General features: G+C 34.9%; 1 protein-coding gene across 13 annotated transcripts in view; it reads left to right on the top strand.

Moving 5' to 3' along the window:
- The window catches only part of TENT2 (terminal nucleotidyltransferase 2), a 74,022-nt gene that overhangs the window by 23,752 nt on the left and 31,709 nt on the right, over positions 1 to 18,561 (top strand). For 5 of the 13 annotated variants that reach the window (XM_007976419.3, XM_007976435.3, XM_007976428.3 and 2 more), the window contains 6 exons: positions 3,936 to 4,050; positions 4,193 to 4,284; positions 5,928 to 6,006; positions 8,237 to 8,306; positions 12,125 to 12,201; positions 12,570 to 12,698. In XM_007976419.3, coding sequence (XP_007974610.1) covers positions 3,936 to 4,050; positions 4,193 to 4,284; positions 5,928 to 6,006; positions 8,237 to 8,306; positions 12,125 to 12,201; positions 12,570 to 12,698 — 562 coding nt within the window. The remainder of the gene's footprint in view (positions 1 to 3,935; positions 4,051 to 4,192; positions 4,285 to 5,927; positions 6,007 to 8,236; positions 8,307 to 12,124; positions 12,202 to 12,569; positions 12,699 to 18,561) is intronic. The other 8 variants (XM_007976462.3, XM_037982140.2, XM_007976454.3 and 5 more) reach the window with 3 other exon arrangements.

The following is an 18,561-nucleotide window of genomic DNA, read 5'->3' as shown; positions in this document are numbered from 1 at the left end:
AGAAAATTAAAATGAGAGAAAAGGCCTTGGTTTTTTATATTATGTTAAACGTATTAGTTTTGTTTACACATTCTTCTGGTGTGCTTTATTGTCTGTAGAAATGTTACTCTACAGCCTGGGCAAAATACTGAGAACCTGTCTCTCAAGAAAAAAAAATTAACCAGATGTGGTACTGCACACCTTTAGTCCCAGCTACTTGCGGGGCTGAGATGGGAGGATTGCTTGACAGGAGGTCAAGACAGCAGTGAGCTCTGATTGCGCCATTGCTGTCTAGTCTGGGCAACACGGTGAGACCATGTATCAAAAAACAAAAAGTTGCTCGATGTATTCTCATTTTTCTTACAAATACTTTGTATGGAAGTTGATTAGAATACTTTCAGGCGTAATTTCTTCAATTTTTTCTTCTCTCCTCTCCCATTCTTACCTCTTTCGAGATTCCAGTTCTTTCTGTTATTTGTCTTTGAGATGGCTTTTTCTGTACTACTTTCATTTTATTTTATTTCAGTGTTTTTGAGACAAGGTCTTCCTCTGTTGTCTAGGCTGGAATACAGTGGTGTGATCATGGCTCACTGCGACCTCGACCTCCCAGGCTCAAGCAATCCTCCTGCTTCAGCCTCCCTAGTAGCTGAGACTACAGGGACGCACCACCATGCCCAGCTAATTTTTAAATTTGTTGTAGAAATGAGGTTTTGCCATGTTGCCAAGACTTGTCTCGGATTCCTGAGCTTAAGCGATGCGCCTGCCTCGGCCTCCCAAAGTGCTAGGATTATTGGCGTGCTCAGCCACCATGCCCAGCAGTGTGCTACTTTTATGTGGAGAGGGTTGAGCAGGCTAGCTTTGTGGTTCTAGGACTTCTCCTCTTCTGTTTTTTTTTTTTTTTGTGACGGAGTCTCACTCTTGTCATCCAGGCTAGAGTGCAGTGGTGTGATCTCAGCTCACTGCAAGTTCTGCCTTCTGGGTTCAAGTGATTCTCTTGCCTCAGCCTCCCGGGTAGCTGGGACTACAGGCATGTGCCACCACTCCTGGCTAATTTTTTTGTATTTTTAGTAGAGATGCTGTTTCACCGTGTTGGCCAGGATGGTCTCCATCTCTTGACCTTGTGATCCGCCTGCCTCGGCCTCCCAAAGTGCTGGGATTACAGGCGTGAGCCACCACGCCCAGCCCTCTTCTGTTCTTGTGTAGTATTCAGAAATATACTTCCTGAGTGCCTTTGCTTTTTTCCTTTCCTACTTTTATCTAGAGCGGAATTTTTTACCCTCTGTACTATTGGCATTTTGGGCCAGATAATCTTTGCTGTGGTAGAGTTGTCCTCTGTATTGTAGGATGTTCAGTGACATCCTGGCCTCTACCTACTAAATGCCAGGGACCTTCCCTCTGCCCTGCCTGGTCCTGTTATGATAACCAAAAATGTTTTCATATTCGTATGTCCACTGAGAGTCAGAATCATTTTACACCTTTCCTTTTCTCCTGATGGCTCTGTACTGTCCAGTTTAAGTTTCTCTTCCTGGTAGTTTCTGCTGTTGCTTTTTCTTGGAAGGGAACCTCATTTTGTTTGGAGGTCTCTGATCTTTCTGTGGTCCCCTTGCATTTACCTATGAATTGTAGCCTATGAAACTGCTTGCCTATTTTGGTTGTGGTACATTGATGTGGGTTGCTTAGTTTGGTGAGTGAGGAGGAGAAGGTATTACCTATAAGCAATTTGATTTCTGCATGTTCTGTTTTTAAGACTGTTTCAAATCCCATTCCCTTTTCTTTTACCGTGTCTGATACCATGTGAATCTTGCTGCTGTTGGTATTTGTCGCACTCCTGAGTGTTCATGATGAATACTTGGTCAGTCAATTGTGTTTTATTTTTTGGCCACATTTTGGTTTGGTTTGATCTCTTTGATTTATTCTCCTAGTTGCTCTGTCTTTTGTGGGGTGGGTATTCAGAGATTTTAAAAAAAGTTATGCTTCTTTCATTGCCAAATTGCCTAGAATGCCTCTGCCTTCTTAAAGTGAGGATCCTAAATATGTGAAAGACAACAGTTTTCATGATGGGTGATATTTTTGCCTCATTATGGACTATAAGGCAGTCCTAGAGAGGGAGAGATTGAAAATACAAGAGCAGGACTGAAAAACTGGTAGAGGTGTTGGTGCCCTTAAGGTGACCAGAAGGCTTGAATACAAAATTATTGGTAGAGAGATTAGCTTTGAATGGGGAAAAGGGTGCCTTTTTTTTTGCCCCCCCCCCCAGATATGTTTGTTTTTAGGTCTGTGGTTAAGAGGCTGAGGAATATCGCATTTGGTATTCTCAATTTTCGTAGTAAACTTTAACTGTATCTGCTAGAGAAAGGGAGATAAGTTTAGAGGGCTTGAAGAAGATAGTAAACGTTTTGGAATGGTATAATGAAAAACAGAAGCAATATCTAACCAAAGACTTGGAAGAAATTGCTAAGTGATGCTAAGGGCCAACCTAAGACTAAACTTGAAATAATCCAATTTTATAATTTTAATTTTTTTTTTTCAGTTTTGTCTGTTAGCAACTTAGATGTAAGAGCAGAGAAGGTGTTTTTTTTTTTTTTTTTTTAATATTGACCTAAGATTAGGGTTTTGTAGGACAAGTATTAGAACATGACAAGGTAGATAATGTTGTTAAGGCATGATAAGAGAGTGGTTCACGGGATGCACTATGTGGTGTAGACTGCATAGGAAAAGAAATAACACCATTTAGGTACTGATAGCTTGGCAGAAAAGGGAGGATTCAAAGGAATCTAGATCTCTTGTGGTTCTAGAGCAGGTATGAGGAGAGTGAGAAAGTGTGAATTGGATAGGAGATTGAAGCCAAGATAGTATATTGGAATTTAAAATTTCAGAGCTAGAGCAGTTCCAGTTTATTGTAAAGACCACATTATAGGAGTGTATACTGATGAAGAATACTGGAGGAAATAAAAGTCCAGAAATGGAGTATGTCGTGATATATAGCCCATTTCAGATAGGGAAATCACCTATGTTGATGGCAAGAGTTGGGCTAGAGGGAAAAGTGTGAACCAGATCAGTAGATAAAAGGGTGGTAGGGTCAGGTGTGATGGCTCACACCTGTAATACCAGCACTTTGGGAGGCTGAGGCAGGTGGATCACTTAAGGTCAGGAGTTCGAGAGCAGCCTGGCCAACATGGCAAAACCCTGTCTCTATAAAAATCGAAAAATTAGCTGAGTGTGGTGGCAGATGCCTGTATTCGCAGCTACTTGGGAGGCCGAGGTAGGAGAATCAGGTGAACCCAGGAAGCTGAGGTTGTGGTTAGCCAAGATCGCACCACTGCATTCCAGGCTGGGCGACGAATAAGATTCCGTCTCAAAAAAAAAAAAAAAAAAAAAAGGTGGTAAGTACATGGCAACATGAAGTTAGGGTTCAGGGCATTATTACAAGAATGGGACAGGGGGTGGTTTGCATGAGCCCAGAAGACCAGGGACTGGTGACATCTCTTATATTTGGTATTTGTGGGTGTGAATACTAGGGATTGGGCAAACTTCTTTAAAGAGCCAAATAGTAAATACTTTAGGCTTTGCCACTCACATATTGTTTCTGTTGCATATTCTTATTTGTTTTCATAATCCTTTAAAAATGTAAAAAAATTCTTTGCTCAGGGACCATACAAATACAGTGAGCAAGTGTTAAACAGTTTGCTGACCCATGGATTATTTTTATTATGAAGTATCTGTGTCTGTAGTTTTCTGTGAGTTGTAAATTTTACTTTGTAAAATTTATATATAGTTTTTCAGACCATTCTCCTCCTGTACTTGAGTAATAGTAGCTTTGTTTTGGAAACTATTAAGAAGATAATATATATTCCCTTTTAAAATAGTGTCAATATAATTGATTTATACTTCTCCATATGGCAATTACTTTTACATTGCTGAACAAAACTTTTACTTTTTTTTGCGGTGGATTCAAGTTGAGTCAGCAGATACTGGAGTTATTTGAAACATGTCAGCAGCAAATAAGTGATTTAAAGAAGAAAGAACTCTGTCGAACACAGCTGCAGAGAGAAATTCAGCTGTTATTTCCACGTATGTTTCCCTATTTTGCATGCCCTTTTGGTATATGCTTTCCTATTTTAAATTTTATCTTTTTTTTTTTTTTAGTAGGCACAGAAGCAGTGCACCTTGTTTAGATTTTAAGTACTCTTACTACTTTCTTCTGTTTCTTTAGAAAGCAGACTTTTTTTGGTTGGGTCCTCTTTAAATGGATTTGGTACCCGGAGCAGTGATGGTGATTTATGCCTAGTTGTTAAGGAAGAACCAGTAAGTAAGGAAACATTTATTCCAAGTGTGTTTCTCGTGTTAATGGGTTAAGAAATTTTACGTAAAAGTCATTGAGGAAAAAAAATTTGCTTTGTTGTGATTACTTCTTTGAATTTTGTTTACCATAATTGCGGGAAACCTAGGAATTTTTTTATTTTTAAGGCATGTGCACAATAAGCGTAATAGGAAGTATAGCATTAATTTAATTCTAAGTTTTTAAAGTGAGATGGCTTCACTATGTGTTGTGTTTTTTTTTCAAGAACTCTGCCTCTGTTTCGAAATGTCATTAGTTTGGGTATGTTATCAGGATGCAGCAAAGAAGAGCATGTGGCAATATTATCTTCTTGATATATTTCCTTTGCATTTGAATTCTCAGTGATTCTATTTTTAATCTTTACTTTTTTCTCCTTGAAAATGCTTAAGGGAAAATAGATTTCACTGAAATTTAAAATAAGACTATCATGTTTATTAAATTTAAAATATTTTTCTCTGACATTTTGCCTTTGTTTTTTTTTTTTTTTTTCTTTTTCTTTAGCAACGATACTGTGTTATTTAGTACAGGTTGAGTATTTCTTATCTAAAATGCTTGGGACCAGAGTTTTTTGGATTTGAGATTTATTTATTTATTTTTTGGAATACTTGCACTATACTTAACATTTGAACATCCCTGATCCAGATCTGAAATGCTCCAATGAACATTTCCTTTGAGTATCATGTCAGCACTCAAAAAGTTTCAGATTTCGGATTTCAGGTTTTTGGATTAGGGATGTTCAACCTGTAGTATGTTTACCTGAATTTCCAGTTAACTGGTACTCCTATGTTTATTACTGCAGTAATTGGTGTTCGTTAAGCTGACTTGAGGCAGCCTCTTTAAGATGCTGAGGTTTCTTCTGAATTACCAGTGATTAAATTAAGCTCAGTGTAATTTTAATATGCCTTATTATGTTTTACATCTTTAAAAATACAAAAAATTATTGAATGTTAATGTATAATTTTACTATTCATATTATTCCACTAGTAAAAATGACTTCTAGTTACTGCAAATCAGAAAGAGATTTATTCCAGGAAGAATGATATTTTTCTAGGCTTTGAAATCATATAAAGGGAAAGTTTAAAAAAGCCTCACATAATTAACAGTGGAGAATACAAGGGTTGTAATTAAAACTTTTTTGTGCTGCTAGATTATACTCAAGCACATCTCACTCATCCTCTAGTCTTATTCACATGTCTAAATCATGTTGTCATAGCTTTTACACAAACTGAGGCACCATAGATATGAAACTATCCTTGAGCAGCTTAAGATCTAGATAAGGCTAAATTTCTGTTTATTTTTGTTGGAGGTTGCTTTTTGTACAGTGTTATACTGAAGGGAAAAATGACATAAATGGCTGTTTCAGAATTTCTTTGAAAATTGTGCTTTTAAGCTTAAAATCAGGAATTGATTTAGAAATGTAGATGTGAAAGATAGCATTAAAGGTTGATTTTTTCTATAATTTAGAAAAATAAATTTCCTTGGGTATATTGAAAAATAACTCCAAAGGAAAGTGTATCTTGTATGTTTTGTTTTTGTTGAGATACGTTAGGAAAATGAAACATTAAGCTGAGAAAGATAATGAAAAAACACTTTATTTTTAACTTTTCAGTGTTTTTTTCAGGTAAATCAGAAGACTGAAGCACGGCATATACTCACCTTAGTCCATAAACACTTCTGTACTAGACTTTGTAAGTCTGACATGCCTCAAGTTTGTGTGTCACCTGACATAACTTTATTTAAAATGCCTCTTACATTATCTTCTGGTAAGAACTGTTTATTCTGGTCAGGATAGGTATAATATGGATCCTTTTTTCCAAATGAATTTCTTTTAACTTTTGATTAAGAAGAAGAGTGATCATTTATTCAGCGTATCTTTATGGCTTTTACTGCAAAATATACCACCTGCTGCAGGGCGGGGGATTCAAAGATATGTAAGTTTTAGTTCTTTTTCTCAAAAGTTTATAGATTGTTAGGGAAATTAAAGCATGAATATAAATAGTTGTAATAACAGAGTATCTGTGAAAAGCTAAACGTGTTGATACACATGAAGTCCTGTAGGCTTTATGTGTGTGAGAATTTCATCTGGCTTGCAATGATACGCATCTTTACTTGTTTTAAAAATAAGATCACTGAACATGAGACCTAAATGTATGACTTCAACAGAAAGCAAATTGTTGACTTAAGCCATTTTATTTTACGATTTTACTTTTTGAATACACTGACTCTAAACAGATTTTAATCCACATGTTAAGCCATCTCAAATAATTTCTTTTTATATAGAATTTTATAGAAAGTTGAAGTTATCCTGTGTGATATTGGAAAGACACTTGTTCATTTGTTGAACAGACATTCATTATATGCCAGACTTTGAGCTGGAATGTACAAGTCAAGTAACAAGTCACTGTCTTTGAATAACTTACATCTACTGTAGAAGAGAAATAAATGAAGTGATTTCTTTCTTTGGACCTAGGCTTCTGCATTCTGAATTATTCTGTAAAATAAAGAATAATTCATACCTAAGTGGATTTTTAATAGCTATTTGAATCAAAATATTAAAAATGGAAGGTACCTTAAAGATCATGTAATTCACATGAATTTTTTTTTTCTTTTTCTTTTGGTTATTTTTAATAGTTAAGGAAACTGGTGATCAATGGATTTAGTAACTTCCTTGGACTATAGTTCGTTGGTCTCAGAACCTGTACTTATTACTCAAAACTTTTAACTCCTAATTTTATTTTTCTGAATTCCTGCACATAAATTCTATTTTGAAGCTTGATATAGTCTTTTTTTTTGAGATAGAGTCTCGCTCTCTCACCAGGCTGGAGTGCAGTAGCACGATCGCAGGTCACTGCAACCTCCCCCTCCCTGGTTTAAGCGATTCTCATGCCTCAGCCTCCCTATTAACTGGGATTACAGGTGTGTGCCACCTCAACTGGCTAATTTTTGTATTTTTAGTAGAGACGGGGTTTTGCCATGTTGGCCAGGCTGGTCTCAAACTCCTGGCCTCAAGTGATACATACACTTTGACCTCCCAAAGTGCTAGGATTACAGGCGTGAACCACCAAGCCCAGCTGATATAGATTCTGTAATTTTGATGGTAAAACATTATAACAGAAAATTTTCGGGTTTCAAAAAATCCTGGTACTACTTTTTCTGTAGTTAAAAAATTAGAAAATTGCTCATTTGGGAAAGATTTTCAGAATTGCATTTTTATACACTTCTGTATTTTCCTGATTTTCTATGATAAGCATATATTACTTTCAACTCAATAATTTTTTAGTTTGATGGAATAAAAATATGTATATACATTTTATTATATGTTGTATATGATATGTGTATATATGTAATACATATGTGTATATATTTGAATTTCCTATCAACTGATACTCCTGTGTATAATAGCACAATAATTGGTGTTCACTAAGCTGTTCTGAATTTTTCACTTGTAGAGATCATGTGTATAATAAATATATGTATTTTTCACTCATAGAGATCACACTTACTGAATGCATCCAAGCCCCATGTATCATGTTGCAAAGCATTTCCACACATAAGACTCTGTAAATATGATTTCTATAGTTACCATGATACCTTACTCTGTGCTGTACCAAAATTAGCTATTCCCTCTGCTGCTAGCTTAGATATATTTTCACTCTTACAGTGATCTGATGAACTTCTCTATAGATACTATATTAGACCACATTCCTGAAAATAACCTTAATATAAAGCCCCCTAAATGGTATTACTGGAGCCTCCAACCTTAGAAGAATTTGATAATGTCCTTGCTTGTATTCTTTTTCACAGACGTTTTCTTAAATTATTTTAGCTTAGTAAATACTATTTTTTAAAAAATGTGCATTGGAACACTCTGAATTCTAGAAACATTTGCCGATATTCACATTATCTTTTGTCTTTCAGCGGGCTACATTGAGAGACCTCAGCTGATTCGAGCAAAAGTGCCAATTGTGAAGTTCAGGGATAAAGTCAGGTAAGTAATTAATGAGCTTTCTTTTTTCAGTTCCTTTAGATCATTTTTAGATACTCATCTGATAAAGATAATTAAGAATTGTATGTTGTAGCACTACAGTTTATTTTCGTCAGTTTTTAGAAATCATTTGACTTGGTGTTTGAAATGGTTTTTTAAAATTGAGCGATACTTTATGCTTAACTATACTTAGCTATTCTGCTTGACATTTTGAATATGTGAGACTATCCAATTTAAAGAGTATGTACATATTTGTATTTTAGATTTTTAAATGATCTCTTGCCTTTTGGAAGTAATGCGTTCTGAAGAACATAATTAATGAAATTTGACATACTAATATCAAGGGATTTGTTGTAAATACAATTATGATTAAACAAGTTATGTTTCATTTTAATGAAAGATACATATAATACCTAGAGAATAGATAATGAACGAACAACAGCAAAATATACTTGTTCCATTTCAAAATTTATATTTATATGTTCTACCAGCTTGGGTTCTGAATTTCTTATGGGCATTAGAATTGGGATCTTTTATAAAATATCTGAATGCAAAATGTAAATAGATGTTGATTATTTCATTAAACTGATTTGTTACTGTTTTCTAAAAATAGAATTGTGACAGATTTCATAAAATTGGTCCAGTTTTATAAAATTAATACTGAAATTATGCCCCCCCACACACATTATTGATCCTTATCTTTCATAGATTGTGTTTTCACGAATTTGCCTACTTGCTAAAAGTTATTTGTAACTCCCCACATGAATATTCATACGCTTTAGCAGTCATTTCGTGGACATACAGAGAGTGGTGAAAATTTCAAATCACCCACTACCATGTTTCCAGCTGAGATAGAATTAGGTGACATACTGTCTTCTTGTTCAGCTTCGTACTGTAAACAGATAACCTCCTCATAGTCTAATTAATGCCATATTTTTCACATATTTGTGCTTTTTTGCTTTTTAGAATGGCCCCCAAGCATAGTGTGGAGTTACTTTCTAGTGTCCCCAAGTGCAGAAAGGCTGTGATGGTGCCCTATGGAGAAAATATGTGTTAGGTAGGCTTTGCTCAGGCATGAGTTACAGTACTCTTGGCCATGAGTCCACTGTTAGTGAATCAACCATATATATTAAATACAATGTCTTCAAACAGAAGCACAACATAAAACTTGGTTACATATTGATGAGTTTATGAAAATGTGACCAGGCTGGCAGAAACCTAACCCTGTGCTTACCCTAGGAGCAATGATATATAGTATTTACTAATTCAGTGTTTGCAGCAACTTTATAGAATGTGGCTACTATGAATGATGAAAATTGACTGAATATATATATTTTAAACAAACTTTAATGCCTGGCTCAAGCCATTCCTTTATATATCTAAACATCAGTCAGATCTATAAATACTTATTAAATTTCTGCCAAGTAAATTTTGTCAGATTTTCCTAAAGCAGATATGAAATATATAGGGAGATAAAACATAAAGTTATTATATTATCTAATTATAAGTTTTTAATAATATATGGTTGTAGTTATAGTTACAAAAATAGTTTTATTCTTTTTCTGTTTTAAGATTATCATGCAAACTTTTTTTGTTCTTAAGCATTTTTTTTTTTTTTAAGAGAGAGAGTTTTACTGTGTTGCCCAGGCTGGAGTACAGTGGCATGATCATAGCTCACTGTAACCTCAAATGCCTGGACTCAAGTGATCCTCCCATTTCAGCCTCCTGAGTAGGTAGGACTACAGGCACACACCAGCACACTAGGTTAATTTTTGTATTTTTGGTAGAGACAGGGTCTTGCCATGTTGCCCAGGCTAGTTTTGAACCCCTGGCCTCAAGCAATCCTCCTACCTTAGCCTCCCAAAGTTCTGGAATTAGAGGAGTGTGCTGCTGTACCTGGCCAAATCCTATTTCCCAACAGAACCATATCTCATGAATATTTGGTTATATCATTAAGTATTGTTCTACAGCTCATTTTTAATGGCTTTATATTTTTTCATTGAGTGAATAAGTTGTCATTAACTTAACCATTCCCCTGTGTTTGAACATTTGGTGTGTTTCTAGTTTTTAGATAACATAAATAAGCATTTTGTGCATAAATTCTTTCCATATTGAGGATCACTTTTTTAGTATTTCTAGAAGTAGTATTGAAGCAGGGACTATGGATATTTTTAAAGCCCTGAATTCAATTTTGGAAAAATTTTTAACTGCAGACTAGTTGCCATTTATGTGTTTTTCTTTTCTATTGAGTTACTATATGGATGTAGTACAAATTGGCTTCAGTGTTAGACTTACACAAACGCAAAGAATGACTCTATTGTTACTGTAAGTTTCCCAAAGCCAAATACTGTATAGTATCTGAAGTGTTAATACTACTATTCATTTTTATTAATATGCCTGGGTAATGGAAAGATTGTAAGATTTCTTTTGTTCCCCCAAATAAGAAAGACTGAAATGGTAGATTTCAAATTTTATACTTAAAAGCTGTAATTAATATAGAAAGATTTCATTTTTATTTTAGACAGTCTTTTCACAGAAAAATTTAGTATTTATAAGTTGGGATCTCACATGGGTATAAGTAGAACTGACTTACAGAAAGTAATCCTTCGTTTTTGTATGAGTTTAGCCGTTTTTTGTAGATTGCGTCATTATTTCCCTATTTTCTTTTTTTTGTTTTTTTTTGAGACGGAGTCTCGCTTTGTTGCCCCGGCTGGAGTGCAGTGGTGCAATCTCGGCTCACTGCAAGCTCCACCTCCGGGATTCACGCAATTCTGCTGCCTCAGCCTCCAAGTAGCTGGGACTACAGGCGCGCACTACCACGCCTGGCTAATTTTTTGTATTTTTAGTAGAGACGGGGTTTCACCGTGTTAGCCAGGATGGTCTCGATCTCCTGACCTTGTGGTCCGCCCGCCTCGGCCTCCCAAAGTGCTGGGATTATAGGCGTGAGCCACCGCGTCCGGCTATTGCCCTGTTTTTAAAATTGTGAACTGCATATATTTGCTTCCAAATAAATAATCATTATGTGTTTGAGTATTATAGATAGCTCTTTCCAGGTATCAGTAGCCAAATTTGACATGATACTGTAATTTACTAGCCATTTTAGAGGAAATATAATGTGTAGACAGAGCTTTTAAATTTTTTTCCCCTGCATTTTATTTGACTTTTTATTCCTGTTGTTTTAAAGTATATGATGCTATAATTCCAGATCATTTGAGAATGTATAACTTAATGGGATAGCTTGCTCAGAAATGTTTTTGGTCACATAGTTGTGTTTATCTGGAAACGATTGTGAGATTTAAACATTTTCAGCTGGATATGGTGGCTCCTACCTATAATACTGGGGATTTGGGAGGCTGAGGTGGGGGGACTGCTTGAGCCCAGGAGCTTGAGGCTGGAGTAAGCTGTGATTATGCTACTGCACTCCAGCCTGGGCCACAGAGCGAGAGTCCATCTCTTTAAAGAAAAAAAAAAATATTTTTCTTTGGGGTAATTGGAGCCTTAGCAGTATGTTACTGATTTTTCCACTAGTCTTATTTTATATTTTCAGTACTCACCAAATCACATCAAAATAACATACTATTTGTTCATTCTTATTTCTAGTCTTATTTTATATTTTCAGTACTCACCAAATCACATCAAAATAACATACTGAGTATTTGTTCATTCTTATTTCTTTAGTGTGTCATGTTAAAAACACAGGTCTGTGGCCTTTGGGCCCATGCTATTTTGCATCATGGGATGGATGAGCATTAGTTTAGTTATTAGGAAGGAAGTGTTTTTGTTCTTCAGCTAAAGTTTATTGTTTTTTTTTTCTTAAATAGTTGTGTGGAGTTTGACCTGAATGTAAACAATGTTGTTGGAATAAGAAACACATTCCTTCTCAGAACTTATGCATACCGTAAGTTTGTGGTTTGTTTATAAAAAATTAGCTTCTTTTTTCTTTATTCATTTTTAAAGATGTTTGTCATAAATAGTGACATCCCTTTAGTTGTGTTTAAGTATATCTTATTTTATTTGTATATGTTGCTACACTAAAATCATATACTATCAGTTATAGGTGAATCAAGTGGCATTTTAATAATTGGTAATTTTTAAAAGGTAACTAAGGTGAGTTTTAGACATAAGACACATTTGTGGTGAACAGACACAGTGTTTAATATACACAGAGACAGTGCTCTTTATTTTGACATGGATCTGGGAAATAATGTAAACTTTCAAAGAAACTATAATGTCTCTTACCATGTTAAGTTTTAATTTTACTTTCAGTTGAAAATCGAGTTCGTCCGTTAGTGCTGGTGATTAAGAAGTGGGCAAGTCACCATCAGATAAATGATGCCAGTCGTGGTACTTTAAGCAGCTATAGTCTTGTATTGATGGTTTTGCACTATTTACAAAGTAAGTATAATGGGGTTTTACCCAATTTTTAAAAGTAAAAGACAGTTAGCTTTATTATGGTGTTTTCTCTGTTGACCCTATTTTCAAATAGTATTGTTTTAAAAGTTCTTTCTAGGGTCCACAAAACACATTTCCTGTTTTGTTGTTTTGGACAAATGTTTTAAAAGTGTTATTCCTTGGAAAATATTAAGAAGTTTCACTGTTTTTTCACTTTTTGAAAGTTTTTTTATAGTCACTTTTGTTTTCAAAGAACTTTCACCACTGTATTGTGGACCCATTATCTTGAGGCAGACGAATGTTCAAAAGGTCTATAAAAGTTAGTTCAAGCACTGTTCATCATATTTTTAATTTTTAATTTGAGACAGGGATTAAATGATTTTCCTGTTGGTTAAAGAAGCTTTTAATCTGAGTTGCCTTCCTCAACTAGATTTTATCTTTATAGGACTGTTGTATCAGATTGGCTCCCAAATTTTGATTTTGTCTGGTTAGTCATTGTTTATAAGGCCGTTCTGGTAAAAGCCATACTTTTGTCGCATGCATAGTGACAAACAGTAATAAGCGAACACTTGTAATTTGGACCATTCATAAGATAAGTGTGAGAATTTTTATGGTATTGAAAATTTCCTAGAAGTATGGGACAGACTGACTAGATCTAATTGAAATCCTTACTTTCATATTTCTCAAAAATATCTTACATATATAACAATCCAAGAAATAAACATTAGGCCACTTTATATTTTCTACTTAGTTGGACACCAAGAGTTGTTAAAAGATGGATACATCTACTGTTTTGTAGTTATTAGACCAGGAGACTGAGATGTTTAATGACTAACCAACTGAACATACGAATAAGTGGTGACATGAGGACCAAGTGAAAGACTTGGTGTGAATGTAGTAGAAGACCATTTGCCAGGATGTCTGGGGCTTGATCTGTTCTGGGTTGATGATATTTCCACAGTTTAGAGTCTCGGTTTCCAAAGATTACAATAATAGGAGAAAACATATTTTAGCATATATAATACTTATTTCTTCATTCCATGAATATGTATAGAATACCTACCAAGTAAATGTTAGGTATTCTAGGATCTAAGAATACAGCAGTGAACACAATACAAAAACAATTATCTTCTTCATGAAGCTTACATTTTCGACTTGTAAAATGTAACATTTTTGTAGCTGTTACCTACCAAAATATGAATTATTAAGCAACTCACAGATTACTAATAAAATGTGACATTTTTACCACCATTGTGAGTTGAGCTGCTGATAGAGCACTGTCAACATGTGATATGCTCAGTAACAAATGAATTATTACAGTGTAGTCATTTTTAAAAGCCTATTGAAAAATATCCTTTTGTTGTATTGTTTGATGCTTTTTGTATTTAGATTCTGAGAGAGATAACAGATAATATTAGCAATTTTGTCAACAGCAGCTTAGTCTTGGAAGGTTGAGATGATTTGATGCCTTTACAGCTGTGTTTCTGTATTGAGGATACTGGAAACTGGGAAAAGGAGAAGACACCCTTTCCTTGTTATATAGATCAGAAATGGTTAGAGTTGGGAATTACAATTTTGTTAGCCCAGTTCCTGGTAGACTGGGCTTCTTTGGATAGGGATTGGAGGATGATACCTCAGTTGAGAATTTCTATGTGATGAGCCACTTTTACTAATAGGAGGATAGATAGAACTGGTTGGGACAAAAACGAAGATTGTCCTACCAATGCCTTAAAAAAGAGCAGTTCAGAGGGAAGATTGGTTGTCAGGAATTCTCTATTTTGTTTCAGAATTATTATGTTTAAAATAATACTTAAAACATAGTGATATTAAAATAGTTATTTTACATTTTAAAATTCATTTTGAATAAGTTGTGCATATATATCATAGAAAATCCTGAGAATATACTAAAGTGGACCAAAAAAAAAAAATACATTGCCCATGTAGTTTCACACCCAAAGATTATTGTTAACATTTGTTTTATTTTTTTCTGGTTTTTGTTTTCTTTGCAAAGGTTTCAAAATGTTTAGCCAAACCTAAATGCGTAAATGTCAAGTTCAGGTCTTTTAATTCCAAAAGTTGGCGACAAATAAGTAACTGTAAATGGTGTGTGTTCTTTTTTCCTCTACAAAATCATGGTCTTCTTAAATAATGTTCTTACATTTTCTTTTACCTGTTCATTACATGATTCTCAGACTTTTAGATTTCAAGGAAGAGTAATGTCCAAAAAAAGAACCAAACTGGAGTTTTTATTTTGCTGTGTTAAGTATCAGAACCAAAAAACTGCTACCAATTACTACCATTACTTCATAAAAGATGGTGCATAAAATACCAAAAAAGCAATAATATAATCTCAGAATAATGGACAGACCATCACAAAACAGTGTAATTGTTACACGCCTCCCACTTTTGGCACATACACACACGTTTTAATTTTTTTAGTTTATCACAGCTTAGAAACCTTTCCTCTATGGTGAAGAATTTGGGGAACATTTTTTCATATTTATTTTTTAATTGGAGTAGTCTTAGAGCTAGCTAGTTCTCAAAATCTTGATTCTACCTTTAGACACATCTTCATCCCATCTTTGTCTGGAGATAGGGTGCCATTTTTTGACCGAAGTGTTTATGTTATTGTTCTTAATTTCATAGTGTGTCAACCTTGTCCCTTCTTGGTAATCAAAGTTTTATGGTATGCTCCTAGGGTGAATTTGGCATTCTACATTCTTGACAGAATATAATCTTATACTCTGTCCTATTACTTACAAAATTTCACTTGAACATGTATTGCAGATGTAGGGGTTAATATTCTTAAATTGGCAGTTTTTAAAAATGACAAAATGGAATACACAATCATGCTTAGAGTGTTGATTTGGTACAACCCCTTTAGAAAGCAGTGTTGTATATTTATATAATGTCCTTTGACTCAGTTATTTCATTTCTAGAAATTTATCCTAATGTAATAATGAGTGGTGCATATATGGATGTACCTGTAAGGCTATTTTTTTATGGTGTTATGTAAATAATAAAAGATTAGAAGTACTCTTAAATTTTCTAGAATAGGGGAATGGTTAAATTAATTACGATATACCCTAATATGAGATCTGCATAGCCACTAACGATCGTGTTTTTAATATATTTAATGATACAAGAAAATATTCATGATATATTGTCTCATATATCAATACCAATTTTATTTAAAAATAATAAATGTGTATATATTTGTATATGTGCAAATACTGAAAAGGTAGGTGCCAAAATTATATCAGAGGTTATTTATGGACAGTTTAGCAAAGTTCTCTGTACTTCACCATACTTGCAGATGTTTTGTAATATATGAGAGTATATTTTCCTTTGGATACTGGTCTCAGATGTTTTTTTTGACTTACCAAGAGAGACAAAATAGTTTAAATGGGCCAACATTTTTATGAATCAGTCATCAGAGAGGTTTGATAATCTTCTTTAATGTTAAAATATTTCAGGCTAATCTTAATACATGTATTTTTATTGCTGACCAGTCTTGAATATGTGCTGGTTTGATAATTCATTTGCCCCTCTAAAAGAATTTGAAACATATGACATTGGCTATTTTAGATACTACTTTATGTGTCGTTAATCATTTTTGTCCAGTTTTACAAAATACATGTCTATATATATATATTACTTTATAATATATGTTCAGGTGAACTCTAAACATTTTTTTTCAGTGAACTCTCTTCTCTTGTGGATTACAGTTTACTTTCATTAAAAATGGAATAGGATTTCTTATATATATAAAATATAAAAGATATGTAGCACTCACCACCATTCACTTTATATTTTAGTTGTGATTTAAAAATGAGATTTGACTAAAGCATTTAGCATACATGATCATCCATAATATGTGCCCTACTCCTTAATTCTTACTGGTTACCTTAGAAATTTTAAATGTGATTGACTTTAGATAAATGTACGTTAATCACACATGCCCCAATGTGGTATTGAAAGCAAATTAAAAATTTTAAACTGGGACCAGGCTTAGTGGCTCATGCCTGTAATTCCAAGTGCTTTGGGAGGCTGAGGCGGGAGGATTGCTTGAGACCAGGAGTTTGAGACCAGCCTGAGCAACATAGTGAGACTCCCCCATCTACAGAAATAAAAAATAAAAAAAATTAGTTGGGCATGGTGGCACGTATCGTTAGTCCTAGCTACTCAGGAGGCTAAGGTGGGAGGATTGTTTGAGCCCAGGAGTTTGAGGTTGCAGTGAGCTGTGATTATGCCACTGCATTTCAGTCTGGTCAGCAGAGTGACTCTTTCTTAACAAAACAAAAAAATTAAACATTGCTATTTTGCCAGCCTATTAAAATCATACTAAAATTTAGTTTAGACTTTGCCCAACATTTTATTTTTGACAGAGTGGACCCATTTACTGAAGTGGTTTGTAATTAATAGCACTGCATTCAGCCATTCCTAGGTCTTTCTTGAAGGACATCAGCTACCCAGAGCTAATGTGTAATTCTACACTGGCAAATTTAAGCTACTCCTCCCTAGAAGAAATGAGAGTGATTAAAATAGATAGTTGCTTTTCTTGGCAGTATCACATTACTGTGAGGGAAAAGGGCAAACAAGAGTCTGCAAGGTGTATTGAGGAGTTCCGGCTCTGCCACAGAAAACTAGTTTTTGTGACTTTGGTCAAGTTATTGTACCTCACTGGCCTTAATCTCACCTGTAACACAAACAGTTGGATTAAATGACCTTCATGTTTTGTTGAACTTCTTAAATCCTGCAATATCTTTTCTGCCATAAACAGAGAAAGGAAATAGATCCTGTGTATGTAGAAAGGTTAAAAAGATTAACACATTTCCTAGAATAAATTCCAATCGTCAGTAATTGACTATAGATACTTGAAAGATTACTGATCAAAGCATGAGGGGGAATTGAGAAGAGATTTTAATTATAACTTAAGAGTTAATGAAAAAGGAGGCCAGGCATGGTGACTCACGCCTGTAATCCCAACATTTTGTAATCCCAACAGTTTGGGAGGCTGAGGCGGGTGGATCAGTTGAGGTCAGGAATTTGAGACCAGCCTGACCAACATGGTGAAACCCTGTCTCTACTGAAAATACAAAATTAGCTGGGCGTGGTGGCGCACGGCTGTAATCCCAGCTACTTGGGAGGCCGAGGCCGTAGAATCACTTGAATCTGGGAGGCGGAGGTTGCAGTGAGCCTAGATCGCACCAATATACTCCATCCTGGGCAACAGGAGCGAAACTCTGTCTCAAAAAAAAAAGTAATGAAAAAGGTAAGATCATCAGTTGGCTAGAAATAATAACATTAAAGAATATTCATGGAATGTTTGCCATATTCCTAGGCACAGAGCTTTCTGGTAGACATTTAAAAATTGTCCTTGCAGAGCCTGGCCAATGTGGCGAAGCTGTATCTCTACTAAAAAATTAGCTGGATGTGGTGGTGCACACTTGTAATGCCAGCTAGTGGGGTGGCTGAGGCATGAGAATCGCTTGAATTCGGGAGGTAGAGGCTGCCGTGAGTCGAAATCGTGCCACTGCACTCCAGCCTGGGTGACAGAGCGAGACCCTGTCTCAAAAAAAATTAATGAATAAGTAAAGTTGTCCTTGTATTTTCAAAATTAATGATTCTTAGTATGATCGAAAATCTGCTATTTAAAATTTAAATTTTTGGTACATCTATATGGAAAGTTTATGGGTATAAATTTGTGGGGTCCCTACCAGCAAGCTGTTATGCAAACTTTGGGTAAAGTAAAATTTTGTACATTAGCTGTATTCAAGGCATTGCCTGTTAATCATGTGCTCTAATACTGAGCTTTTGTTTCGTTTTTAGTTTGCCTTTGAGAGAGAAATTTAAAAGACTGAAC

This window comes from Chlorocebus sabaeus, chromosome 4 (genome assembly GCF_047675955.1).
Source record: "Chlorocebus sabaeus isolate Y175 chromosome 4, mChlSab1.0.hap1, whole genome shotgun sequence".
NCBI lineage: Eukaryota > Metazoa > Chordata > Mammalia > Primates > Cercopithecidae > Chlorocebus > Chlorocebus sabaeus.
The sequence above is the reverse complement of the archived record's forward strand: the minus strand, read 5'-3'. Positions and strand labels throughout refer to the sequence as shown.